Source organism: Lichenostomus cassidix, chromosome 17 (genome assembly GCF_008360975.1).
Source record: "Lichenostomus cassidix isolate B80296 chromosome 17, HeHo_3.0, whole genome shotgun sequence".
Lineage (NCBI taxonomy): Eukaryota > Metazoa > Chordata > Aves > Passeriformes > Meliphagidae > Lichenostomus > Lichenostomus cassidix.
This window is the reverse complement of record NC_139497.1, coordinates 10,767,490-10,792,136: the sequence shown is the minus strand read 5'-3', so window position 1 is coordinate 10,792,136 and position 24,647 is coordinate 10,767,490. Positions and strand designations below refer to the sequence as shown.

General features: G+C 58.1%; 1 protein-coding gene across 9 annotated transcripts in view; it reads right to left on the bottom strand.

The window, feature by feature from the left end:
• Positions 1 to 202: 202 nt before the first annotated feature.
• The window catches only part of ABCA2 (ATP binding cassette subfamily A member 2), a 34,481-nt gene continuing 10,036 nt past the window's right edge, over positions 203 to 24,647 (bottom strand). For 2 of the 9 annotated variants that reach the window (XM_085076581.1, XM_085076574.1), the window contains 47 exons: positions 24,518 to 24,629; positions 23,928 to 24,094; positions 23,603 to 23,730; positions 23,330 to 23,434; positions 22,691 to 22,876; positions 22,391 to 22,609; positions 21,439 to 21,776; positions 21,038 to 21,197; positions 20,712 to 20,840; positions 20,264 to 20,431; positions 19,447 to 19,543; positions 18,903 to 19,076; positions 18,720 to 18,822; positions 18,062 to 18,176; positions 17,515 to 17,705; positions 17,133 to 17,283; positions 16,629 to 16,833; positions 16,014 to 16,178; positions 15,534 to 15,717; positions 15,029 to 15,241; positions 14,519 to 14,715; positions 14,256 to 14,438; positions 13,672 to 13,856; positions 13,463 to 13,583; positions 12,459 to 12,746; positions 11,207 to 11,425; positions 10,952 to 11,054; positions 10,257 to 10,582; positions 9,597 to 9,810; positions 9,315 to 9,420; positions 8,911 to 9,022; positions 8,429 to 8,489; positions 7,984 to 8,158; positions 7,784 to 7,899; positions 7,194 to 7,341; positions 6,861 to 6,984; positions 5,898 to 6,030; positions 5,608 to 5,725; positions 5,343 to 5,521; positions 4,897 to 5,038; positions 4,445 to 4,579; positions 4,165 to 4,268; positions 3,802 to 3,894; positions 3,424 to 3,526; positions 3,152 to 3,313; positions 2,731 to 2,937; positions 203 to 2,561 (listed from right to left, as the gene is read on the bottom strand). In XM_085076581.1, the coding sequence (XP_084932707.1) occupies positions 2,526 to 2,561; positions 2,731 to 2,937; positions 3,152 to 3,313; positions 3,424 to 3,526; positions 3,802 to 3,894; positions 4,165 to 4,268; positions 4,445 to 4,579; positions 4,897 to 5,038; positions 5,343 to 5,521; positions 5,608 to 5,725; positions 5,898 to 6,030; positions 6,861 to 6,984; positions 7,194 to 7,341; positions 7,784 to 7,899; positions 7,984 to 8,158; positions 8,429 to 8,489; positions 8,911 to 9,022; positions 9,315 to 9,420; positions 9,597 to 9,810; positions 10,257 to 10,582; positions 10,952 to 11,054; positions 11,207 to 11,425; positions 12,459 to 12,746; positions 13,463 to 13,583; positions 13,672 to 13,856; positions 14,256 to 14,438; positions 14,519 to 14,715; positions 15,029 to 15,241; positions 15,534 to 15,717; positions 16,014 to 16,178; positions 16,629 to 16,833; positions 17,133 to 17,283; positions 17,515 to 17,705; positions 18,062 to 18,176; positions 18,720 to 18,822; positions 18,903 to 19,076; positions 19,447 to 19,543; positions 20,264 to 20,431; positions 20,712 to 20,840; positions 21,038 to 21,197; positions 21,439 to 21,776; positions 22,391 to 22,609; positions 22,691 to 22,876; positions 23,330 to 23,434; positions 23,603 to 23,730; positions 23,928 to 24,094; positions 24,518 to 24,629 (7,400 nt within the window). In that variant the 3' untranslated portion in view covers positions 203 to 2,525. Of the gene's footprint in view, positions 2,562 to 2,730; positions 2,938 to 3,151; positions 3,314 to 3,423; positions 3,527 to 3,801; positions 3,895 to 4,164; positions 4,269 to 4,444; positions 4,580 to 4,896; positions 5,039 to 5,342; positions 5,522 to 5,607; positions 5,726 to 5,897; positions 6,031 to 6,860; positions 6,985 to 7,193; positions 7,342 to 7,783; positions 7,900 to 7,983; positions 8,159 to 8,428; positions 8,490 to 8,910; positions 9,023 to 9,314; positions 9,421 to 9,596; positions 9,811 to 10,256; positions 10,583 to 10,951; positions 11,055 to 11,206; positions 11,426 to 12,458; positions 12,747 to 13,462; positions 13,584 to 13,671; positions 13,857 to 14,255; positions 14,439 to 14,518; positions 14,716 to 15,028; positions 15,242 to 15,533; positions 15,718 to 16,013; positions 16,179 to 16,628; positions 16,834 to 17,132; positions 17,284 to 17,514; positions 17,706 to 18,061; positions 18,177 to 18,719; positions 18,823 to 18,902; positions 19,077 to 19,446; positions 19,544 to 20,263; positions 20,432 to 20,711; positions 20,841 to 21,037; positions 21,198 to 21,438; positions 21,777 to 22,390; positions 22,610 to 22,690; positions 22,877 to 23,329; positions 23,435 to 23,602; positions 23,731 to 23,927; positions 24,095 to 24,517; positions 24,645 to 24,647 lie in introns of all 9 variants that reach the window. The other 7 variants (XM_085076582.1, XM_085076576.1, XM_085076579.1 and 4 more) reach the window with 6 other exon arrangements.

Sequence of the window (24,647 nt, the reverse complement as noted above, 5' to 3'; positions counted from 1 at the left end):
CGTGCCTGCATAATGCCAAACACTGGGCACAGCCCGGTGTTGTGCCCAGCGCTCCTTGCCCCTAGCAGGGTCCTGCGCCCCCACCCTGGGCACTGCCACTCCCCTCCTCAGCCCAGGCCCTCCCAGGTGCCCAGCCCTGCCCCTCTCCCCCCTGCCCTGCCCCTCTCCCCCCTGTCCAAGTACACAGCCTCAATGGATCCAGTTATTTTTTATTTAAAATGATCATTATTTTCACATTTCATCTTTTTTTTTTGTTTGCTAGCAATATACAGGCAGCTCCAAGATGTCCCCACGCCCAGGGGCCCCATGCCTGGGGCTGAGCGCTATGCCAAGGTGGCCAAGGACGTGCAAGGGGAGGCAAGGCTGGAAGCAGGGCCAAACTCAACGAAGTGAATAGTGTTAAGGCAGCAGCCACCCCTGCCTTAGGGCACAACCTTCCTGGTCCCGCCCTTGGAGTGGCTCCAGCAGGGTGTAAGCCCAGGGCAGGGAGGCCACTGTGGCCACCCAGGCTGTATGGACACTTCCACTGACCCTCAGAAGCCATGGGGATGACAGCATGGTGGCAGGGGAAGACTGGGGACAGGGGAGACACTGTGACTGGGGTGCCAGTGCCCTTCTGAAGCCCTGAGCGACAGTGTAGTGGGGCAGGTAGGGGCAAGGATAAAGCCCAGAGCACAGCAGCATTGCTCACCCTGGGGCGCCCCAGGGTGCCACCACGGTGATAGCTGGGAACTCAAAGATGACACCATCCCCTCTCCCAAATGGCAAAGGGCAAACTTTGAGCTGGCTTGTTCCCCAGCATCCACTGGAGAACCAGAGTGGGGTCAGCAAAGGAGCAGGGGCACCCTGGTGGGAGCTACCCCTTGTGTGCCATCCACCCTATCCCAGATTCAGCCAGTTTGCCATGTGCCATTAAAAAAAATATGGTCTGAAAAATTTGAAAATAGAGCTTTTCCCCCATTTCCCCCCTATTGAAAATACTGTATATTGTATCACAATCTATAGCAGGTGGTATAGGGGGCTGATGGCACCAGGGGGCATGGGGACAGTTGAAGTCAGGCCCTCCTCCTGTACCCAAGTGGGGCCAGAGCCAGCCTCCCTCCACCTCCCAGGGCAGCCAGCTGAGGTGCCTGGTGCTGCTCAGGGCCTCCAGCCAAGCCTGTGCCAGGGAGACAGAGCGGGCAGCAGAGCACACACGGCAGATGGGCCATGGGTGCTCCCCAGGAAGGTGCACAGCCACCCTGGGGTATTGCCAAAGACTGTGCCACCAAGCAGCAGGGGCAACACAGGCCCTGCTGCCACCCCACCTCTCCGTGCAGCTGCAGATTGTTGAAAGCTGCAGGCACCAGCCATGGTCCCTGTGGGTGACAAGGCAGCAGGACCCTCTGCAAAAAGGAGGGGCACTGCTGGCTGAGGGGGTGCCTGCTGCTGACAGGTGACACTGCCAGTCCCACTGCTGCAGTCCATTCTCAGCTCCCCGGCACCTAGGGCACCTTGGCCAGGCTGTGCCAGCACCCACCCAGACTGTCCCAACCTCATATATTAAGGCCACCCTGCTACCAGCTTCCAAAGCCATCCTGGGGTGCAGTAACCCCTCTACCAGTACCACCAGTGACCCAACATGAAGAACCTAGTGCAGGTGGTTCCTGTACAGGGCTGGACACTGAGGAACAAGTGTTGGGGCAAGAGTGACATGGAAGGGCACACAGCAGAAAGGTGGCAGAGCTGCAATAAAGCCCTGTGGTGGGAGAAGCAGGTGGTGAGGGCAGACAGGAGGCAGGGTGAGAGACTTAAGGGTGAGGGACATGGTTAGGGGCAGAGGGGAGAAACAGCTGGTGCCAGCATGTGAAATACCCTGTGAAATACCCCTCTGCCCCACCATGTGCCTCTGCAGCAACACTGCTGCCTGGGGACAAAGCCAGTGCCCAAGGCCAGGCAGGGCTGGGGCAAATGGACCCCAGAGTGGGCCGGATGTACCAGTGGGGCTGAGACCCCCAGTGACATCCCACTGATGACAGAAATCGGTCGTGGATGAAGCACCAGAGCACCTGCTCCTGTGGTGCCCAGGGCAGCACCAGCCAGGGATGGTGTGCAAGCAGCCATCCTTCTAGCTCCACAGGACCAGGCCTGGGGAGTACCCACAGCCAAGGGTCCCCAGAGTGAGTGTAACGTGGGTGTCCAGCCAAAGGCATTGCTCACAAAGCCTGTGTGTCTCTGCCCAAAGTGAGTGGGGCTGGCAGTGCGTGCACCGAGCTGAGTCCTTTCTTTCACAGTCTCCATCCATGGCACATGCCGGTTGAGGACCATGGCCCTGGCACCACACAGTGATGCTGCTCCAGAACTGAATGGGACAAAAGCCACCCCAGTGGTGGCTTGCAAGGTCCATCCAGACATTGCTGTATCCACTGTCTCCTCCCTGGCATGTGGCTCCAGCTGCGGCAACTCCGCTCCACGGGGCAAAGGGAGAGGAGAGGCCAAAAGGGTTTGGTGGCTTCACAGCCCAGAACATGGCTGTCCCCGGGATCTCAGCATAGCGTGTCTGTGTTGAAGGAGAGCTGAGCCTGAGCAGGGAGACAGGCAGGGTTCAGGGGCTGTCCACTTCACCAGCACACCCAGAGCATCTGGGGCCAGAGTATGGCACAGGTGGCAGAGCAGACTCTTCTCCCAGAGAGCCCCCACTCCCCCCAGGCCCAGACCCAGGCACACCCAGGTCTGGGAACAACCTCTCACCCTCTCCTCCTCAAAGCTGATGAGGCCTTCATCATCGGTCTCCAGGTCCTCCTGCTCCTCCACCACGAGGGCCCGCAGCTCAGTGGGGGCAGCACGGGGGCGCAGCAGGCTCAGCACACGTTCCAGGGGTGACTGCAGGACACAACTGGAACTCGTCTCCTGCTGCTCCAGGTTGTCACTTTGCTTCTTGGCAAAATTCACAAACACCTGTGGAGGAAGGGGCAGGAGACTTAGGTATCCTTGCCGGCACCTCCACCCTGTGCCACCGGGTCACCCAGTGCATCCTGCTGTGTGGTGACTGCCACCATGTTACCCATCTAGCTCCACCCCCTGCCCCAAAGGCAGATCCTGCCCAGCACTTTGTCATGGCCACCCTTCCTGGGGACAAGCATCCAGCCGCCCTAGCTGTCCCCAGTCTTACGTTGTCCAGTGTGGTTTGGCTAACGGAGTAGTCTTCAATGCCCAGCACATCCACCACCTGCTCCATCTTGCTGAAGACCTGTGCCAGTGAGATCTGGTCCGACTTCAGCTGGTACTGGGCCTTAGTGTGATGCCGTTCCTGGGGGTGGTCACAGAGGGGGCACTGAGCCCCCACTTCCAGACTCCCTCCCATCATCCCATGGAGGATGAAGGCTGCTTGTGCCCCAAAGTGGGGGCTGGAAGGGGACAGCATGACCACCATGAGCAGCTCACCTTGAGGACAGCCTCAGGGAAGTTACGGTTGAAGAACCTCACCACCTCCTTGACATTGAGGCTGGACTTGGTGCGCACTGTGATCATGTAGCCATCACCGAACCTGCAAAGGAACAAGGGACCCCATGAGGACCTGTCCCCTCATCTACACCCCTGTAACCCCGTGGAAGGTGACAATGCTCTTGGGCAGCCACTACTGGGCACCAGGACAGTGTCAGGGCACTTCAGGGAGCCCATTCCCTGCCCACCTCCAAAGCAGCACCCACACAAAGGGCTGGTATCTTGTCACAGATGCCACACTGTCACCCAACCATGGGGATCCAGCCCCCTCCTGCCCTGCAGCACACACGGGCTGCTGGGCTCCTGCCAGGCTCTTACCTGTTCTTCAGGTGCTGGATGCTGCCAAGACACTTAAGCCGCCCATTCACCATGATGGCCAGGCGGGTGCAGAGTGCCTCGCACTCCTCCATGCTGGGATGACAAGGCAATGTTCAGCGGAGGGCATGGGAGGACAGTGCCAGGGCTATGGGGGAGGCAGGTGGGGAGCTGGGCCCCACAGGCCATCACCCAAGTGCTGTGGCCCCACCAGCAGGGATGAGAAAAGGCAACAGAGGGTGTCCCAGGCTCCCCCTGCTCCTCATGCCCCTACCAAATGCCATTCCCTGAGGGCCAAGGAGCCACCTCCCTCCCAAACAGCACCCCAGGTGCCTGGAGGCATCATGGGTACAGAACCCCCTGGACCTGTGAGATGTGAGCACCACGGAGCGACCCGTTTTGATGACATCCAGGATGAGGTTCCAGAGGAAGCGCCGTGCCTTGGGGTCCATCCCTGTGGTTGGCTCATCCTGGTGGACAGATAGCACCCTCAGACATGTAAGCCCTGGGAGGGGCCCTGCCACTCCCTTCCTATCCTGAGTCCAGCTCAGGCCACAATCCCACACTCCAGGATATGAGTGGTGTGAGGTGAAGCCGAGGGTAGGCAGCTCCCACCCAGGGTCATTTTTCCACCCACAGGGCGCACCAGGAAGATGAAGGCTGGGTATCCAATGAGTGCAATGGCTGTGGACAGTTTCCTCTTGTTGCCCCCGCTGTAGGTGCTGGCAGGTTTGTCTGCGTACTTGGTCAACTCCAACTTCTTCAGTGCCCACTTGACCACCTGCAAAGTGCGGGGGCTGCTGTCACCCTGCCAAGGCCACATGGCTGGCAGAGATGGCAAGGGTTGGGGCTCCTGGGCACATGTCAGCTGCCAAGAGGACTAAAAGCCATGTGCCAGTCAGGGGAGCCCCATGGTAGACCCTGGCATAGCCATGAGCACCAGAGGACCCTGGCAGCCTGTGTGGGCAAGCTGCCAGCATGGCACTGCCACGACGGCAGCAGCACTGGCTCAGGCTGCCGCTGCTGCCCAGTGAGATGCCATCCCAGTGGCACAGCACCAGCCCTTGGATGCTGCCAACTGCTTGCCCAGAGCCCTACCCGCTCCTCATCCTTCCAGGGGATGCCACGCAGGCGGGTGTAGAGCTCCAGGTGCTCCTGGGCTGTCAGCTCGTCAAAGAGCGCGTCGAACTGGGGACAGTAGCCCAAGCTCTGCTGGACCTGCAGAAGCTCCTTCAGGATGCTGTGGGAGAGGATGGAGGGGTTGTGGGAAGAAGGAATTCTTTTTGTGAGGACTGCTGCTGAGCCCCCTTTCACACACCTTTACACTGGAGCATCTTTCCCCAGGTAAAATCCCACTGGGCAGCTTCAGCCCAGGGTAACTGTCTCTTGCCCCACATTCCAGGCTGCTGGTCACCCAGGAGGACATAAGGCTGCAGAGTCCCACAGGGACACACAAGCTCATTCATGCTGCTTCATCCTGGGAACCCTCCAAGCAGATTCCATCCCATCTCCAGGACAGTAGGTGGCCCCCAGCCCCACCTAACCTGTGCCCATTAATGAAGGCCTCTCCACCCGTGGTGCTCTCATCCCCTGTCAACATCTTGAATGTAGTGGTCTTGCCCGCGCCGTTGACACCCAGCAGCCCAAAGCACTCCCCAGGGCGCACGCCCACACACAGCCGGTCCACAGCCAGGATACGCCCAATCTTGCGGGACTTGTACACCTGGCAGGGAAGGGGATGGGGGCTCAGCAGATCCCAGCAGCTGGGCTGGTCTCAGGTGTCTCCTTGCAACCTGGTGCAGTCCCCACCTTGGTGAGATTCTCGATCTTCAGCATGTCATTGTCAGCATCACCACGCAGGACCCTGTGCCTCTCGTTGGCCACGTCAATGTCATCCTCAATGGGTTTGGTGGAGACGGGCAGGCGCCTGTGGGAGGGGGCACATGCAGGGGGGAATGTGGGACCAGGAGCTGCATTCCTGACAGACCTGGGCAGCTCCCACTCACACCACCAGAAGGTCAGCCTGAAGCTCTGGGGTCCCAATGGCAAATCTTTATCCCATGGCCAGCCCCAACATCCCTGCCCCGTGCCACACTCACTGGGGCTTCCGGAAGAAGTTGTACTGGCACATGATGGTGATGAAGAAGCCCACAAAGCCTTCAATTGTCATGGCAACAAGCCCTCGTGTCACGATGTCCCATTCGAAGGGTGATTTCATTTTATCGAACTGCCCTAAGTAGGAAGAAGAGGAGAGAGCAGCTGGGGACACGTTCCCATGAGGACAGCTTGGTTATACCTACTGAGTTGACCCATGACAATGACACTGCTCCCACTGCTCCCCCACCACAGCTGCCTGGGCTGGTCACAATATGATTTCCTCTCAGAACACGGGTGCTGTGGAAATCATCTGGCAACTTTTCAACCTCAGTAGGATGAATCAACCCAGCTGAGAGTGGTATCAGATGGATTTGTCAAATCCCAACCCAAAATTGTCCCTCATGATGCCAGCAGCACCCAGGTTATGTACAGAAGCTGCTCAGAAAGCAGAAAGATGGGAAGCTTCTGAGGCCAGGCTGAAGCTGTAAGCAGCAAAAGGCTTGAGCTGGTTGGGCAGCAAAGCCCCCAAGAGACCCTTTCTGGAAGGAGAGTCCCTGCAGCCCCCATCCCTCCTGCCACAGCACAGATCCACCACGGCCCACCACAGCTACAATATGGCCCCACTAAGACCCACCACAGCCTCACCATGGCCCACCACAAGCAGTGGGCAGCAGCAGCAGCAGAATGTCAGGGCTCTGTCAGGGCTCACATCCTCCTCTCCCCATGGGGCTAATATTTGGGATGGCCCAAGGAACCACTTTCAGCAATGCCGGCACTATGTCGCAGCTGACCCTCAGCCATGTCTCTTTTTGTGCCCCGTCTAGTTCCCCCCTTGGCTTTTTGCTCCAGGTTGCTCTGGGCCTTGGGACACCCCATGGGGCAGGCAGAGGGGATGTGCCAGCATCGTGGTCCCCTCCAGCCCCACATACCCTGGAGCAAGGGAGGGAAAGAACAAGAGGCCATACCAATCTTGGCATAGTACTCATTGATATATTCATTGTAGGCCATCTCCATCAGGCCGTGGCCCAAGTTGTAGTTAGGGAACACGAGGAAGCAGCTCTTCAGGTAGCTGTTCACCACCTTCAGGTCCTGTGGGGATAGCAGAGAGGACACAACCATCAAACAACCCTGAGTGAGTGGTAGGATCAGGATCCCCAGGATCCAGCCTGGTCAGGTCCCATGGCTGATCCTGCTGGAAACAGAGACCTCCTGAGGTTCCTCCCAGCCTGAGCCACTCCACAATCTGATGTCAGTGTCTCCCTTCCCAGTGGCCCTTGGCAGAGCTGTGAATCCCATACCTTATCATGCTCAAAGAGCTGCAGCAGGAACGTGGCAACGGTGGCTGTGATGCCAATGAAGAGGTTGATGACGATGAGGAAGACGTAAGCAGAGCTGGGCACCTCAAACCAGAAGGAGGCCGGGTACATGATAGGGGTGATGGACCAGCTGGGGAGGTGTGAAGCAGAAGCACATGTCAGTATGGCAGGAGAGGGGCCCCCAGCCTTGGGACTGCCCATTTCCAGCCTGCTGTTCCCAGGCTCTCCCACCCCAGCCCTTACAGCCACCCCACCCCAACCAGCTACAGAACATCACAGAATGGTTTGGATTGGAAAGGACCTTTCAAGGTCATCTAATCCACTCCCCCTGCCATGGCCAAGAACACCTTTTCACTAGTGCTCCAAGCTGTCCAATCTGGCCTTGAACACTTCCAGGAAGGGGGCAACCACAGCTTCTCTGGGCAATCTGTGCCAGGGCCTTACCACCCCATCATGAAAAATTTCTTCTTAATATGTGGTCTAAATGTCCACTCTTCTAGCTTAAAACCATCACCCCGTAAGACTCTGGAGGGACTCCCAGTGCCTTCTGACCACCCCTCTGAGCAACGTACCCATAGAGCAGGAAGAGGGAGAGGACGGCAGGGAAGTTGGTGGGAGAGGTATATGCTGGGAGGTCAAACACAAACAGGATGATGATGCAGCATGTGGCTGGCACCAGGTAGTTCATCTGGAGAAGACAAAAACTTCTGTGACTGGCCACTCCCTGGCACAGCCCCAGGGACTTGGCTGGTGGGGCCTGTGCCCTGCTTACCATGTCCCACATGTAGTTGGCCAACCAGTAGATGACAGGGTCACAGCCACTCACAAACTGCAGGTGTTTGGCCTTGGTGGCCTTTTCAGCCACCAGGAACACCACAAAGCTGGCTGGGACGAAGGACATGGCCACAATAATGAAGATGGCGATCACCACGTCTGTGCCTTGCAGGCTGGATGGGGAGCAAGGGGAGCAGGGACTCCATAACTCTCAGTTGCCTGGGGAAGGGCCACCCATTCTGGTGTGGGACAGTTGCTGTGCACAGGGCAGAGCATGGCATAGGGACCCCCATGTCACAGCCACCCTGTCCCATCCCCCTGTCTGCCCCCCCCACCATGCAGCCTGTAGAGCAGAAGCCTTGGCCTTCCCCTGCAACCACCAGTAAGAAGCCCCCTGCCTCCCATGGGACAGCCACCCTCCCTCAGACCCTCCTTGGACCTACAGGTAATCCAGGGACAGGCTGGCACTCGTTTTGTTCATGGGGTGATTGGTGACTGTGATACCTGCAACAACAACCAAGAAGAAGCATGGATGTGTGAAAACTGGCTTGGGACACAGACCCTTGTCCTCAGTCTGCCTGATCCTGGGTCTGAGCAGGATGGATTTCCAAACCAAAGCTCAGCCAGAGCTGGGCTCTCTGAAGCAACTCAGAACCTCAAAGCCAAGCTCTCCCGCACTGGAGAGTACCCTTGGACTTGGCACAAGCCCATGCACTTTCAGGCGGCACTTTGGGACATTCCAGCCCAGGCCTGACAAAGAGGTCATCCCAACTCTCATATCGCAGAGCTGGTGTGTGAACCCCTGTTCCAGCTGGACACTACCCTGCTTGGCCCAAGGTGGACACTGCACTTTGGAGCCTGGTTAGACCATGCCCTTATGCTGTTCCTGACATCCTCCTGCCCTCAAACACCTCCAGATCCTCACCATAGGCAGCAGGGTTGCCCTTGCTCTTGGGCAGGTTGGCTCTCAGGATGGCATTGTTGAGGGCATTGAGGTAGGTGGGCATGCTGTGGTAGCCCTTGTTGTTGTAGAAGACCTGGAGGAGGAGAGAGGAACACTAGGAGGTGACAAGAGAGCTGGGCCCAGCTGGGAGGGATAGGATGGGATGGAGAGTCAGCCACAGGGTAGGCATCCTGTGCTGAAGGCTGTGGGGAAAATAGGCCATTACTGACTGTGCTGGGCCAGACCTGCTGACCAGCCCCACATGGCTGGAGCCTCCCAAAGCACTTGGAGGAGAGCATTGCAGCAGAGCAGTCCCAGGGGTCCCTTTCCTGTCCCCTTTCCATCCCCAGTCATCTCCCCTGCCCCAAGGCGCAGTGCTGTCCCACCTGGGCCGTTCTCCGCACAGCGATCTTGCGCACAGTGGCAGGAGCCCTGGCTCCAAAGGAGGCTGGGATGGATTTCTGGACGTTGCCAAACGTGAGTGCTCCATACCTGTGGGACAAGGCACTGCTGAGAAAGCTGCAACTGCTGTCCCGTACCTCCAGGGGTGGAGCCATGCTTGAGCATGTTGATGACTCCAGCCAGCACCCTGGGGCAGGTATCCCCAGGCCCCAGTCCTCAGCCCTGCTTCATGATGCAGACCAGACCCTCCCAGCCTCCCCTCTTGCCTGTGCAGCCGGAAGCGGTCCGAGGTGTAGAGCAGATACTCAGAGACGTTGCGCCCTGTGATGTCTGTCAGGATGTCCCCCGTGACCACCTTCATCTGTGGGGGATGGCCCCCCACACCACTAGGGCAGGAGAAGCCAGTCCCTTGCATGGAGCATGTGCACTTGATGGGCTCATGGATGATGTGGGGCAAGGCGGGGGCTGAGGTCACAGTCCCTGAGGAGCAGAAGGGGTGGCTCACAGCCAGGCTCCTGCCTGTCCCAGCTGCTGGGGACAGGGTGAGGCTTGTGGGACTGGCCAGGCAGGGCCCTGGTGACCAAGAAACAGATGTGGGAAAAGCTTCAGGGGGACGGAGATTCAAGAAATGGGCCGTAAGGCATGGCTGGAGAAAGAAATGTCTGGGGACCATATCCAACAAAGCTGATGCAAGGCTGGCCACAGGGCTTTGTGATGGTGTCACCACCCAAGGGGCTCTACTGGCCTGGCTGGGGCTGAATGGGGACAGTGTTCCAGGACCAGAGCCACAAGTTCAACTCTCCTGTGTGGCCAGGCCAGACTAACAGGTACCCCCAGGGATCCCTGGAGCCACTTCTGTGAGGACAGCCATCATCTCCCTGCTGGAGAGAAATCCCAGACACAGGAGCACCCAGCACACGTGATACCTTTAACAGCAGAGAAGGTTGTGGAATTCCAGGCACGGAGCAGGTCTTCATCCACTGAGATGGGGTAGTCTGAGGGAGCTGGGGATGGAGGCGGCGGCACGAAGTTGGAAAGCGGCAGGCCCTGGGTGAAGGAGTCAATGCACATGGCATCGAAGTACTTGGCTGCCAGCATTTTAGACTGGTTGCTATTAAGGTTAAGGGTCTGCATGGGCTGGTCCAGCGTGTTGTTGAAGGGTGTCTTGAGCACGCAGGTGGCCCCCACACCAGAGGGCAGATGGAAAGTGTTCACCAGCTGCTGAGGGCTGGCATCAGGAGACAGCCTAATGCTGCAGAGAAAGGAGCCAGTGAGGAGAAGCAAGAAGCAGGAGACACAGATCTCAGCACCATGGCCATCTTCTTCCTCGCTAAAGCCTTGGCACTTATCATGGGCACACACAGCCTGTGCCTGGTATGACTGAGCTGCTAGTCACAGTGTCAGGGCTGGCACATCTCCCAGAAACACTCTGGACAGGACAGAGACTGCTTTCCGTCAGGGGACATGGCACTAGCCAGGCTCTGCTCCAAGCCTGAGACAGCCCTGGCACTAGGCCTGCCGTGGGCTGCCCTCCCCACATCCCCCCCTTGCAGTCCCACATATGGAGACAGGTATGGGCCTTGGGCATGGGGTTCTGGTCACCAGCGGTGTCAGCTCTCACCGGTACTCATGGCGCTCCTCGTTGGCATAAGGAATGAAGTTGCCCTTGGGCTGAGTGTAGTTGTGGTATTGGGATGGCGAGAGGATGAGGGGTGGCAGGTCACCTGTGGGGACAAGGACAGGAACCTTCTCGTACCCACAGCACCACTGCACACAGGGAGACTATCTTGGCCTTGTCCCCCTGCAGCCAGTGGCCACACCGGGGCAGGCAGAACAGGCCACTCAGCATGCAGGTAGGTAGGTGGCTTGCATGCACCTATTTCGGGCACGGAGAGCGCCACAGTCATGGCCACGCAGACGAAGAAGGCAGGCAGGAGGATCTGTGAGAAGAGGGCCTTGGTGTTGCGCTTGGCACAGTGGAAGCGTTTGACGATCAACCCATGGAACTGGCGCAGCTTCAGCCATGAGCCTTCCAGCTTGAAGCTCCCCTGACCTGCCAGGTCATGATCCTCTGCTTCCACCTCTGCTTCTTGCTCTGGGAGGGAGAGGGACATCAGCCCCCTGGCACAGGTGCTCCCACACCCACCTGGGCTCCCAGGAAGCTGAGCCAGACACCCAGCCCAGCCACCCCAAGCGCCAGGGCAGCACCCAACCCCAGCTCTGCCACTGAGCCACAGCAGATGTGCAGTGGGAAGCAAGGCACCTGGCTGGCAGGTTCCTCTTGGCCCCAAATGGAAAATTTAGACAATAGTTTTAAAAAAAACAACCTAGACTGGTGCTTTTTTGTAGGACCCCTCTATTTTCCCATCAGCTCTGCCAGGTGGTGAAGGGTAAGCACAGTCCAGGAACAGGGGACAAGACACAGGTGCAAGTCCCAGCAAGATAGTGGGAGCTCTGCCACAGCACTATCCCAGCTCTGCCTCCCATAGCTCTGGTACAGGGAAAAGGTGGCACATCCCTGAATTAATCACAAGAGTTGCAGAGATAACCCAGAACAGGATCTGTGACTACAGCACCAACCTCGGGGCACCTGCCTGCACCCTCCATATCCAGCAATCCCAGCATCCAAGCAGGGAGAGCCTTGCACTCAGGGGAAAGGTATGACAGGTGAAGCCACCAACTGGAACGGGATTCTGTGCCCAAGGGCCAAGAGGAGAAACCAAACAGGCGCCAGTGTGGGGAGAGGGCATGTTAGTGGGGCAAGTCTGCAAGGTGGCACTGGAGACCCACAGGAAGCAGAGGCAGAGCCTCTGCCGGCTGCCCTTGCTGGCTCCACATCTTGGCACGAGACCCTCATGCACACCCTACCAGTCTGAGGTGCAAACTGGAAAGAGCCCAATCCCAGCCCTCCCACTCAGGCTGTGGCTCTCTGTGTGCTGTGCTGGTGGATGCACCATCAGACCCCTCTCCATGGGCTCTTGTCCCAGCAGTCGCAGCCACCCATCTCAGACACAATCACATACTCCCTGGAACCAAGGCCAGCTCTGCCCACCCTGGGCGAACCCTCCACGTCCCAGCTGAGAGCCTCCCACGGCCCCTGCTGCTGGTCGGGCACCAGCAGCACCAACCTTGCAGACTGACGTTATCGGGGTCCTGCCGGTTATCGAACAGGGGCGCATAATCCCCAAAGAATTCGGAATAAGCCCCACCTTCATCGCCGCGCACAGAGCCCACCGAGGATGCTGAGCGCAGGGATGCCTGTGACTGCGCCAGCTTGGAGCAGGTAACCAGATTGCTGAGCTCCACATGGGGCTTCTCTGGCATGGCTGCTTCAGCCAGGGTCTCCCTGTTGGTTTCAAGCTTTGGGCCCAGCTCAGAGGTGGGTGGCTGTAGGGCATCCTTGGACTCCTTCATGTCTGAAAACAAAAATGTGGGTTGCCACTAGCCATGCTACTCTTCACTGCAGCAAGGCACCGACTGGGGATGGATCACACCATAGAATCAGAGACTGGTTTGGATTGGAAGGGACCTCATCTCATTCCACCCCCCTGCCATGCACAGGGACACCTTTCGCTAGACCAGGTTGCTCCAAGCCCCGTCCAAACTGGCCTTGAACACTTCCAGGAATGGAGCAGTCACAGCTCTTATGCACAACCTGTGCCAGAGTTTCACCACCCTCACAGGGAAGAATTTCCTTCTAACATCTAATCTAAACTCTTTTAGTTTAAAACCATTCCGCCCTTGTCCTAACACTATCTGTGCATGTAAAGTCCCTCTCTCTCATTTTCTCAAGCCCCCTTTAGGCACTGGAAGGTCTCCCTGGGGCTTGCTCTTCTCCAGGTGAACACCCCCAGCTCTCCCAGCCTGGCACCACGGCAGAGGTGCTCTAGCCCTTGGAGTATCTCCGTGGTCTCCTCTGGAGACCTGTGTTGAGGACACCAGAGCCGGACACTGTTCCAGCTGGGAGTAAACCCAGAGTGGACCAGAGGCTGGCTGCCCTTGGCTGGGATGGGCTCTGCTGGAAACCCCTCCTCTACCTGGGACAGGAGACTCCTGCAGCCACCAAGCCCAGCAAGATCACATAGCCCCTTACTAGCCCCAGCAGCACCATGTGTCCCCCCCGTGCCCATACCCACGTCACTGTTCTCCAGAGACTGGTCCTCCTCGGACACCTTCAGGAAGACCTCCTCCAGTGTGGTGTCCATCAGCCCAAAACTGGTGAGGTCCAGCTCTTCCAGGCTCTGCTCCAAGTGCTGTGGGAGCAAAGCGCTGCATGAGGAGGACAGATGTCCACAGTGCCACAGCCCCCTGCCTACCCACCCTGCCAGCCCCTGCAGGTACCTGGAAGAGCCTCTCAAAGCAGCCCTTCTTGACGGCTTCACTGGGCAGGATGTAGGAGAGTTCTGTGTTGGTGTCTGAGATGAGGAGGCAGGAGGCCACGTACTTCTTGATGAACTGGGAGACACGAGGCTCAGAGCAGGGGCTGACAGAGGAGTGGCCCAACGGGCTGTGTGGCTGGCCTGGCTCTGGGGTAGAGGGGCAGCACCTATCGGTCACTTCACACCTGGCCTCCCACCAAGACCTACCACATTTTCCCAGCACCATGGGGGCCTTCCTGCCACTCTGCCTGGCCTGGAGATGGTGTTCTGCAATGTGGCCCACACTGGACATGTTGATAGCCAACCCACAGGCTGGACAGAACCAGAACCTGGAGGCAAACATGACTGTGTAGGGTCTGGCCACAGACACAGCTGGGAAAAATTAGGGCTGAGCAATGGGACCTCCCATACACCTGCCCCATCCCCTCTGCCCTCCATGTGGCCTAAAGGGGGCACTTGGGTGTTGGCCTCTCATTCTTTCACTGGGCTAAAGAAGGGCTGATCCCATCTACTCCTCTAAACACAGGGTCCCGCTGCTCCCCAGACCTGTGCCATTCCTGGTGTCCGACTGCTTCTTCACCACTGTCAGCTTGTACCCATCACCATAGGTGCTCTTGAGGAACAGTGGGGAACCACAGCACTTGAGCTTGCCGTGGGAGATGATGGCGATGCGGTCTCCCAGCAGGTCAGCCTCATCCATGTGGTGTGTGGAGAGCAAGATGGTCCTCCCTGATGGCAGCACAGAGCCTCAGCAAAGAGGCCAGGGCTGCCACAGAGGAGCATGCTAGGCTCTGCCCAGCTCTGCTCACCTGGCTTGTACTTGAGGATGAGGTCCCAGATGGCCCTTCGAGCATATGGGTCCACGCCAGCTGTGGGCTCATCCAAGATAACAGCCCGTGACCCGCCCACGAAGGCAATGGCCACTGACAGCTTTCTCTTCATGCCGCCCGAAAGAGTCTGCACTTGGCAGTGCCGTTTGTTGGAGAGTTCCAGGTCCTCGATCATCCTGGGAACAGGGCAGAAGCACCAGGAATGCTGGGGAGATTGTGCTGGTGCCCAGTGGCCATGGGGAGTATGTAATGCCTCTTCACCATGTGGTACCTGAGGCCCTCGGCTGCTGGGACTGCCCAGCTGCAGTCAGGCTATGAGCATCTTCTGCTCACTTCCACAGCCTGACACCTCAAGGGTGGGAAAACATTGGTGGAGCTGTTCCAGGGGAAACCTCTGCCACCAGATCACCCCCTCCATGGCACAGCCAGCAGGAAGATTTACTTATGCCAAAGGCATGGATGTAGACAAAGGAGCTGGAGGGTACCCACTTGTCCATCTCCTTGCGGATCTCCTCCTCTGCCATGCTCTTGAGCTGTGAGTAGAACCAGAGGTGCTCCTCCACCGTCAGCCTGTCAAAGAGCACGTTGTGCTGGGGACACATGCCTAGGTTCTTCCGGATCTTGTCCATCTCTGTACGGATATCATGGCCATAGATGGTCGCAGAGCCCGATGTTGGAGGGAACAAGCCAGTGAGGATGGACCTGGATGGATGGAGAAAGGCAACAGTGTGAGGGAGCTCATATTCCTCGGACTAGTCCCAGTCCCAACCACCACCTCCGGGAGCATCTGCTGGGCCTCAGGCAGAGCAGTATCAGCACAGGGCCATGAGCCTGTGCTTGTCCTGTGCTTGTGCCAACCCCACACCCCCAATGCTGTGCTCTGGGCATGGCACCAGCTGCTACAGGGCTCTGCAGCGACATCCTGAAGCCCTGTCCTCACACCCTGCAGCTGGCCAGAGGAACACAGTCCCTGTCCGCTTGGACAGGCACTCACATGGTGGTGGTCTTGCCTGCACCATTATGCCCCAGGAAGGACACGACCTGGTTCTCGTAGAGGTTGAGGCTCAGCTTGTTTAGCGCCAGCTTCTTGTCTGTCTTGTAGACCTTGGTGAGCTTGTCGATGCAGACAACCAAGGGGAGGTGGGTTGGCTCCTCCTCGATGCCCCTCGTCTCCTCTGCTGTGACAGTGGGATGATGAGGAGCCAGAGAGCAAGGAAGCCAGGCTTCAAGTGGGGCTCCCTGGGGACAAACCAACCCGCCTCCATCCCATGGTGGCTGTGCTACCTTGTGGCCCCTTCCCGCCTCTGCTTCTGGCAGCCTCCCCCTCCCACACCACAGTGGCAGCTCTCAGAGAGGCTACAGTGTCCAGTATCCTGCCCCAACAAGAGCACAGGGGTCCACAGCCAAGGCAAGACCCTGTGGCAGAGCTAAGGCCACCCTTGTGCCACCCGCTGCTGCACACAGCTGCCCTCACCCAGCCTCCGGCTCTCCATAGCACAGGCCTGATCCTCCTCCATGATGCTGAGGCGGGTGGTACGTGACCACGGCCAGGTCCACTCCCAGGTCTCCACACGCCCATTGCCCAGCCAGTAAGACTTCTGGAAAGGGAAGTACCAGGGCCGTGGCAGGCCGAACATGCCTGCAACCAAAGCTCCAGGGAGTCAGGGCCAACCCCACACCCAGGACCATGCAGAAGCTGCTGAGGGCTGCGTCAGAGCTTGGCATGGGCACGGGCTTGGAGGTTTCCCCAGGTCAGGTCACCACTGCAGAGTGGGGACTGTGAGCACTCCAGCCAGCTGGGCTCAGGGCAGCTCTGTGGGCTGTGCCAGTAAACAAACTCCTTTGGGATTCAGGTTGGGCTGGCTCATTCTTCAGCTTTACAATGAAAAAAAGGGAGCAGCTGAGATGCCTCCACAAGGGGAAATAAAGGAGACCAGTATCCCAGCTGTGGACATCTGGCTTTGCTACAGCTGGCCCCTCAACTGAGACATCTGACTGACACCAGCAGAGGACATGCGGGCAGGTGTCACCCAGCAAAGAGGCTCCTGTAAGGTGTGGGGTGCCCTCATGCCCCTCTGCCCATACGTACCCGGGTGCACGGCCTCGATGTACCATGTGAGCACCCCGTACACCACGGCATCCACAACCAGCATCATCATGGACAGCAGGAGGTTGAAGTCATCTCCTTCCACGGGTGACTGGCTGAAAGTATGCCACTGGATACCCACGCCAGCCACCTCATATAGCGCGAAGTACTTGGAGCCCAACCCGAAGGCTGTAGTGGACATGAGGGACTGTGAAGAGGTGGAGGGAAAGGGAATGGGAAGTCAGCAGGAACCACAGGCCAGCTCTGGAGGAAAAGGTTGGGGTGAATTCCTACCCAGTGCTGCCACACCCAGTCCCTTGGAAACGCTCCTAGCCCCAAGAGGCACCAAAACTTCTGGAGATGCCTCCAAAGCCACACAGGGAATTGGTTCATACAGGCAAAGGCTTGCCCAGGGCTTGGTGACAGCTTGGTGGCCTTGTACAGGACATGAGGTGCCCAAGGCAAACCTGGGGCGAAGCGTGTCCCCAGCTGCTGCAGCCAACTCACCGCAATGCACTTCTCAAAGGCTGTGATCTTGTCATGCGCCACCTCCTCCCGGATGGCAACATACATGTAGGGCACGTAGCTGAGGAAGTAGATGATGCCGCCACAGGCAGAGGCCAGCTTGGCCTTGGAGTAGAGCACTGACACCAGGAAGCTGCAGGGAGGACAGCGTCTCCTTAGATCCCACTCCACCAGGACCTTCCCCACACCATCTGGTTTTGGTGGTGTTGAGGCAATAAACTGGCTCCCCAAATCAGCTGCCTAGAAGGACTTCTGTGCCTCTACCAGCCCTTGCCCACACAGTTCCTAGTACCCTTGCTCCATGGCACAAGAACCTGGCACTGCCCATGCCCCTTTACTGCCCAGCACAGACCAGGCAGCTCACCAGAACATGATGGTGGCCACAGCATAGATGGCGAGGAAGAGCCATATGATGAGGACGTCGCTGTGCATCAAGACCTTGCCGTACTTGAGAATGGCAGTGAGTGCTGTGACCGAGATGGAGAGCTGGACGAATCCAGTGATGAACCAAGCCACCCAGTGCACTGCATTGTTCAGGCCCATCATCTTCATCACCTGTGAGGCCAAAACTGCTCAGCGGGGCTGTCCCCAACCCTGTGCTACCCTGCTGCCGTTTCACTGGGCTGGGAGAGCGAGGGGTAGCACCGAGGGGTCATGTGAGCTGCTGGGAGTGGGCAGGACACAGCACCCTGTATTGGGGTGCCAAGGAGCTCAGTTCCCTCCAGCACTGAGCAGGGCTCATCTCATGCTGGGGACACTCAGAAGGACCAGCTCAGCCCAGGGATTTGGGATCTGCATCTGCCCCAGCTCATGTAACCCAGAAATACAAGGAAGGTGACCAGGGACACAGCACAGAATGTAGGGCTCAGATATGCCCTCTCCTACCCAAGAATCTCTTCCACCATCCCCACCTCTTTCAAGCGATGCTCCTTCTCTGTAACGATGTGCTGTATCATCATGGCCACTGAGTAGACCCAGGAGATCACCATGCACAGGGGCATCATGTGCTCGATGACAAAGAGAAAGCTGATGGGGTAGAGGAAGAGAGGGGAGAACTGAATTGTGTCACAGAGAGTCGGGGAGACCCTGGGGCATGGGGCCTTATAGGTGCTCTCCCACCACTCAGGGACAACCAGTCTCTAACCCAACAGTTCCTTAGTGCCCTAAAAGGAGCTTCTCCAGTGAGACCATAGGATAATCCAGTGTTGTAGCTGGAAGGCCTCGGCAGGCAGCTAATAGCCACAAGCTTGACCTAGGGCTCTGCCTACCCTGGTGTGAATGGGGCTTTCTCCAGGGCCCAGAGCCTTCACCTCCTGCCCAGGAGCATTGGTGTCTCTGGACTTCTACAAGTGCTGCCCCCGGACCACTGTAATCCATAACCACCGACAGACCTATGTGCCATTCCTTTACTTTCCCTTGCCTTCCTGAGCCTGGTAGTCCAAGGAATTGGACTTAACTGGTTGCTCATCACTCCCAGTGTCACCAATCTCTATTGGGCCCTTTTCCCAGATAAAGTATCCTGGCCTGCAAAGTGGAAGGGGAAAGGTTCTGCAGGTGGGTGTTACTCACTCATCCCGGGTATAACATGGGTATGGAAACATCTGCACATAGTTGCCAGGCTCCACCACATCGTGGCCAACAAATGTGTTGATGAGGGCACGCTCCATCATGTCTGCAGAAGAGGAGGAGAGGCCAGGCTGAACACGCAGGGGCCAGGGCTGTGGGCAGCTGTGGTAGGGTGCTGACACTTACCCTGGATCCAGACAAAGCCATAGAGGAAGTAGAAGCGGCCACCGGTGTTGGGGCCAGGCCGCCAGTACGCCCGCCGGATCTCGTTGGTCTTCTCTGTGAAGCTGGAATTCTGCCGGATCTTGTACATGACATGGGGGGGCAATGAGCCATCCCTGTTGGTCTGGAAGATGACACCTGTGGGCAGCATAAGAGGCAGGAAGTCCACAGGGGGACAGGCACATCAGCTGGCCCACAGTGATAGGCAGGGATGGGGAGGGCACTGTGAGGGCTACCATAGATAAGACAGGTGGCATGGCTGGGGATGTGAGACCCACATGAGATGCCAGGGCACATAGACAGTAGGCCGTGGCAGTAGGAAAGCCAGGACAGCAGCATGGTGCTGTGCCAAGCAGTACTCAACCTGGGGCAGAGGATGAGCACCATGAGATGCTCAGCCCCCTTATCCACCCCACACATGCACCCTGAAGCCAGTGGCTTTGGCACGCAGCTGGAGAAGGGCAAAGTTTCAGGGACCTCTGAGAAAGGCTGGTTCCTGGGGACATACTGGCAAAGACTGTGACATTGTCCTGATAGGCCTGGTTCAGTGTGTAATTGACAATGCTCTCCTCATCCGGGAAGCCTTTGAAGATGTCCACGCTGACCTAGTGGGAGGAGAATCATAGAATCACTAAGACTGGAAAAGCCCTCTAAGATCATTGAGTCCATTAACCCAAACACTACCCAGCCCAGTGCTAGACCATGTCCCCAGGTGTCAAATTCACACACTTTTTGAACACTTTCAGGGTTAGTACCACTGCCCTGTTCCAGTGCTGACCACCCTTTCAGTGAAGAATTTTTCCTTGAAATCCAATCTAAACCTCCCCTGGTACAACTTTAGGTTGTTTCCTGTTGTCCTGTCACTTGTTAAATGAGAGAACAGACCATCCCCCATCTGGCTGCAACGTCCTTTCAGGTAATTGTAGAGACTTAGAAGGTTCCTCCTGAGTCTCCTTTTCTCCAAGCTGAGCTCCCCAGCTCCCTCAGTCCCCCCCCATCAGACTTGTGCTCCAGAACCTTCCCTGGCTCCACTGCCCTACTCTGGATATGCTCCAGCAGGCTAGTGAGAACCCAAGGCCCCGGATGGGTCTCACACACAGAACCTGCACACAGCACAGCATGTGCCACCCAAAGCCACACCCAGCCCCTGAAGTCAAGTCACCCTACACATCTGCCCCAAAGCTCTGGACACTGCAGGAGCCACCACTTCCCCCAGGTCTCCTGTCCTATGACCTTGAAAGGGTCTCAGTGGATCTGACCCTTTTCAGCCCAACAGAGCCTGGCTGTGGGCGGTTCAATGTTCCCACAGGTGGGCTCCACCTCACCTTGGCCATGAAGCGGACCCAGCCACAGGCAGCATTGTCAATGGTATCCAACTGCTGGAGCAGGACGCTGGCATTGGGCAGGGAGAAGTTGCCATTGAGGAAGTTGTGAAGAACATCACTGTCAGAAACATTCAGGATCTCCGGGTGCTTGTGGAGGTCAGTGGTCAACTGAGACAGAGAGGAAGACACAAGAGGGAGAAGCTGGGGTATGCCCCGCCTCTCAGGTCACTGTGCTCCCCATGGACGCAGGTAGGACCCAAAGCTCCTCCTGGGGATGGGGGACAGTGTGTACACTGAGCAGGGATCCAGACTAGTCCCCACAAGAGCAAGGTGGGTACCAGAGAGTACCCCATGAAGAAGTTATAGGGTATCTGGGGGAAGGACACCCCCTTCTCCACTGCCAGGGCAATAAATCCCAGGCAGGCTCATCCTCACCACACTGTCCTACCTGCTGGAGCCAGCGGATGCGCCTCTGTAGCCTGCCCTCCTCCAGGTAGGCTCGAATCTCAGGGGAGATGTTCAGCCATGCCTTGGCATAGTGGGTGACGTTGCCCACAAAGGCGAAGGTCTCATTAGCCTGGGGGCCAGCCAGAAGGTCACACAGCAGGCAGAGGTAAGGGCTTCAGTTCTCTGGGATGGCTAGGAGCCATGGAGATACCTGCCCACCTCCCACTACCTGTGTCTGGCAATAAGCCTTTCCCCTGCCACACAGCCCATCTGTGGAGCAGGACTGGTGGGAGAGAAGGACAGGGGTCCCAGCCTATGCATCCTCACCTTCAGAATGACCTTGTCAACTTCAGTGCCCACAGGTGCATACAGGATTTTGGGGTTGCTGGTCATCAGATGCACAAGGAGGCCCAAGTTCCGCTGCTCCTTGCTGGTGAAGCCCAGCGAGCTCATGTTGCCCTGCTTCAGTGCCTCAGGCTCGATGGTCCTGCAAAGGAGGCTCAGGCTGTCCACTCTGCTCTAGGCTCACCACCCCTTGCTGCAGGCAGCCCCCACCCCCTAACAGGCCTTCACACTGACTCCAGTGCCTGTGCAGTGCTGCCCAACACAGGGAGCATCCTTGGCTGCAGCACAAGGCTGTGGTACAGCACCCATCCTGCCTGCTCAGCAAGGGGTGACACCCCTGGCCTGTGCAGGGAGCACCTGGAGCCATCCCCCAGCACTCCTACCGGTTGTTGCCACAGAGGATGGGCTGCAGCCCTGCCCAAAGCTGTACAAATGCTGAAAACTGCCCCTGGGGGTTGTCACTGCTGGCCAGGCCCTCCCTGGCACCCTCCTCCTCCTCCTCTGCCGTGGCATTGCCAGCTGTGGCATTGGAACCGGCCCAGCCGGTGCTGTTGGCAGTGGGCGGTGGGGCCTTGCTGGCACAGGCTCCCCTGGGCAGCAGCTTGGCCAGTGCTGAGAGGATGTCCATGTCCCGGAGAACCTTCTCCATCTCCACCAGGTCCTCAAGGAGGGCACGGAGGCGGTGCTGGGTGGCCGTGGTGTTCACCTCATCCAGCTTCAGCTGTAAGGATGAATGGACAAGGAGTTACTCATTGCTGGGACAACAGGGTCCTGCTCACCATTAGGAAGGGACCAACGGGGACCCCAGGCAGTAGCAACTCCACTCTCTTGGTTAAAAGGTTGGAGCTGTGCCCAGGCAAGGCCCTGGACTCGTTGCTGTGCATCTGTGGCTATCAGGCAGCAAGAATGGTGGCAGATGCTGGCAGGGACTTGTGTGAGGACATGAGATGTCACTCAAGACAGGAAGGGTGGTCCTCTGTGACTACAAAGGGCACATCGACCTTGAGTGGGACAAGGAGTGGGACCTCAGAGTCAGCCTTAAGCTGTGCCACCAAAGGCATTGCCAGTCCTGGGGAAAGAAGCCTGCAGGGACACCTTAGAAGACGTTGGGACCCAGTCCCATCCAACAGGCAGTGTCTAAGCAAGTGTTAGAGGGGGAATCACCTGGGATGTTACCATGGAGCTGGGTGGGGGATGCTCATGTCAGAGAAGAGGGTGACGAGGAGAAGCCAGCCCATATAACAGTTCCCCATCCCAACACAATGCCAGCTGAGTAGAAAACCCTGCCCAAGTCCCATCCCTGCCACCAGCCTGCCCCACCTGCCCAGCTCTCACCCTGCTGACGATCTTGGGGGTGTCCAGCTGCTCCTGGAGCTCGGTGGCCAGCTGGGCAAAATGCTCCTGGCGGGTGGCTTGGCTGCCATTGCAGGCCAGTGCCCGGTATGCTGCCAGCAGTGGCTGCTGCCTGGGGGACACACGCAGGAGGCGGCGCAGTCCCCCTGGGTTCTGCTCACACGTCAGTTGCTCCAGCACTGGCCCAGTGAAGAGGACATTCTACAGGGCAGGAAGTTGTAGGGACAGCGCTGCAGTGCCCGCTCTGGCAGAGCAGCCCAGGTTGCCCCACGAGGTGCTCACCTCCATTTCGGTGACAAAGGCCTGGGGGCTATTGGAGATGGCAGGTGCCACAGCGGTGCTGGTGAGGCCCAGGGCCTGGGAGAGCACATGGAGCAGCACTGGCCGGTGCGGGGCAGCCACTGGGTCCCGCAGCACCCTGTGAACCAGCCCTTCCTGTAGGCTCCTCCAGCCACTTGGAAGGCTCTTCTGCAAGAGGAAGGACAGGGATGGCTTGTGGGGTGGGGGCTCCCCAGGTTCCCCTCCCTGTGTGTTTCCAAGCATACGTGAACAGCCCCACACCACCCATGGTCTCCACAAGGAGAGGAAGAAAAGGGATGTGCAGATCCAGGGGAGCAGGGGTCCCTGCATGCCAGATGCAAGGGGAAACAATCTCCCCTGTTCCCTCCACAGCCACCACCCAGGCAGCACCAACCCACACTGCACTGGTAATCCCAGGCATAGGCACTGGTGTGTCTCATAACACTGGGGGAACTGGTGGCAGTACCAGAACAGACCCCAGCCATTCCGGTTGCTGACAACGTCCTGTCACAGCCCTTCTCCTGGGATAGACAGCCCCAGATCACCTGGGGTGGGATATGGAGAGGACAAGAGGATGGGCTCTACCCTACCATGTCCCCTGCATGCAGCACTGCTCCTCACCTCCAGCTGCGTAATCTTCTCACTGGGGCCAAACCCATCCCACAGGTCTTGCTCATGGGTCTCATCAGGCACCAAAGGAAAGGAATCGAAAAACTGACGGTACACCTGCACCGGGATGAGAGCAGGGATGTCAAGTGTGCCAAGAGTGGAGCACCAGTGCTGCACCTGCTTGCCCAGCAAGACCCTGATGTGGGGTGGCAGGCTAGGATAAATCCCAGTTGGGTGCCATTCACAGGGCAACACAGACCCCTGCAAAGTCCAGAGGTCACGCACCTCCCGCAGGTCAATGCTGGAGCCCAGGAGCAGCTCAGCCATGCTGTTGGGGAGGGATAGGTTCTGCATCAGGAATCGCCGCAGCTCCCCCTGGTCTTTGGCTGCCCATGCCAGTGTGAAGCCAGACCCTGCCAAGAAGCAAGGTGGGGGGTCAGAGCAGCCCACTAGCATCAGGGACATGGCACAGCTCCAGAGCTGGCCCTGCCTGATGCAGTGATGCAGGACAGTGGCAGGGCATTGCCACACACCGTCACTTTGCTGAGTGTCAGGCAAAGTGTCTGTTCCTGCCCGCACAGGCAGTGGGGGCATGCAAAACAAAACCCACCTGCTCGGCTGCTGAAGTGGGTCTCCATGGAGCTGGGCTCGGGGCTGCTGAGGGCCTCCAGGTGCTGGCGCAGTGACTCCAGCTCCTCCTCCAGTCCTGGGTGCTGCGGGTCGAAGAGGCTGCTTTGCTCTACTGCCTCGCTGAGGTGTTCCAGAATCTGTGTTACCCTGCGAGAGCCACGCACCACCCTGGCTTCAGGGACAAAGGGATGCAGACACCTTCCCCAGAGCTATGGGGGAAAGAGCCCCTCAGGTACAGGGGACAGCAGTCCTGTCTGAAACGGGGTACCACTACCCCTGCTTGCACACTGAATTTACAGTGCTACGGTTCAGAGGACAGCCCCAGCACCTCAAGATGTCTCCAGGGGCCACCTCCATCCTCCTCCCAGCACCAAACACCTGGGAGCCCACAGCAGAGCAGGTTGAGGTGTCCCCTGCACCCTGAGGACATGGTGGTCTGCACCCAAGCCCTTTGGCAGATGCCTGCTTCTGCCTCGGCCCCAGGGTGGCAGTGCCAGCGTGGAAAGGGGTAGGCTCTGTGTGGGAGCTTGCGGGGTGGGAGTGGAAGTGCATGGTAAGAGCAGGACTCACGTGGAGTTGGAGTACTGCAGGAAGCCAAATTCATCACGCTGGCCATCGGGGCACAGAGACTGCATGATGGGCAGGATCCCAGCTGAGGTGAGCGGGGCCGCCGTGTAGAAAGCTGGAGCCAGCAAGAGTG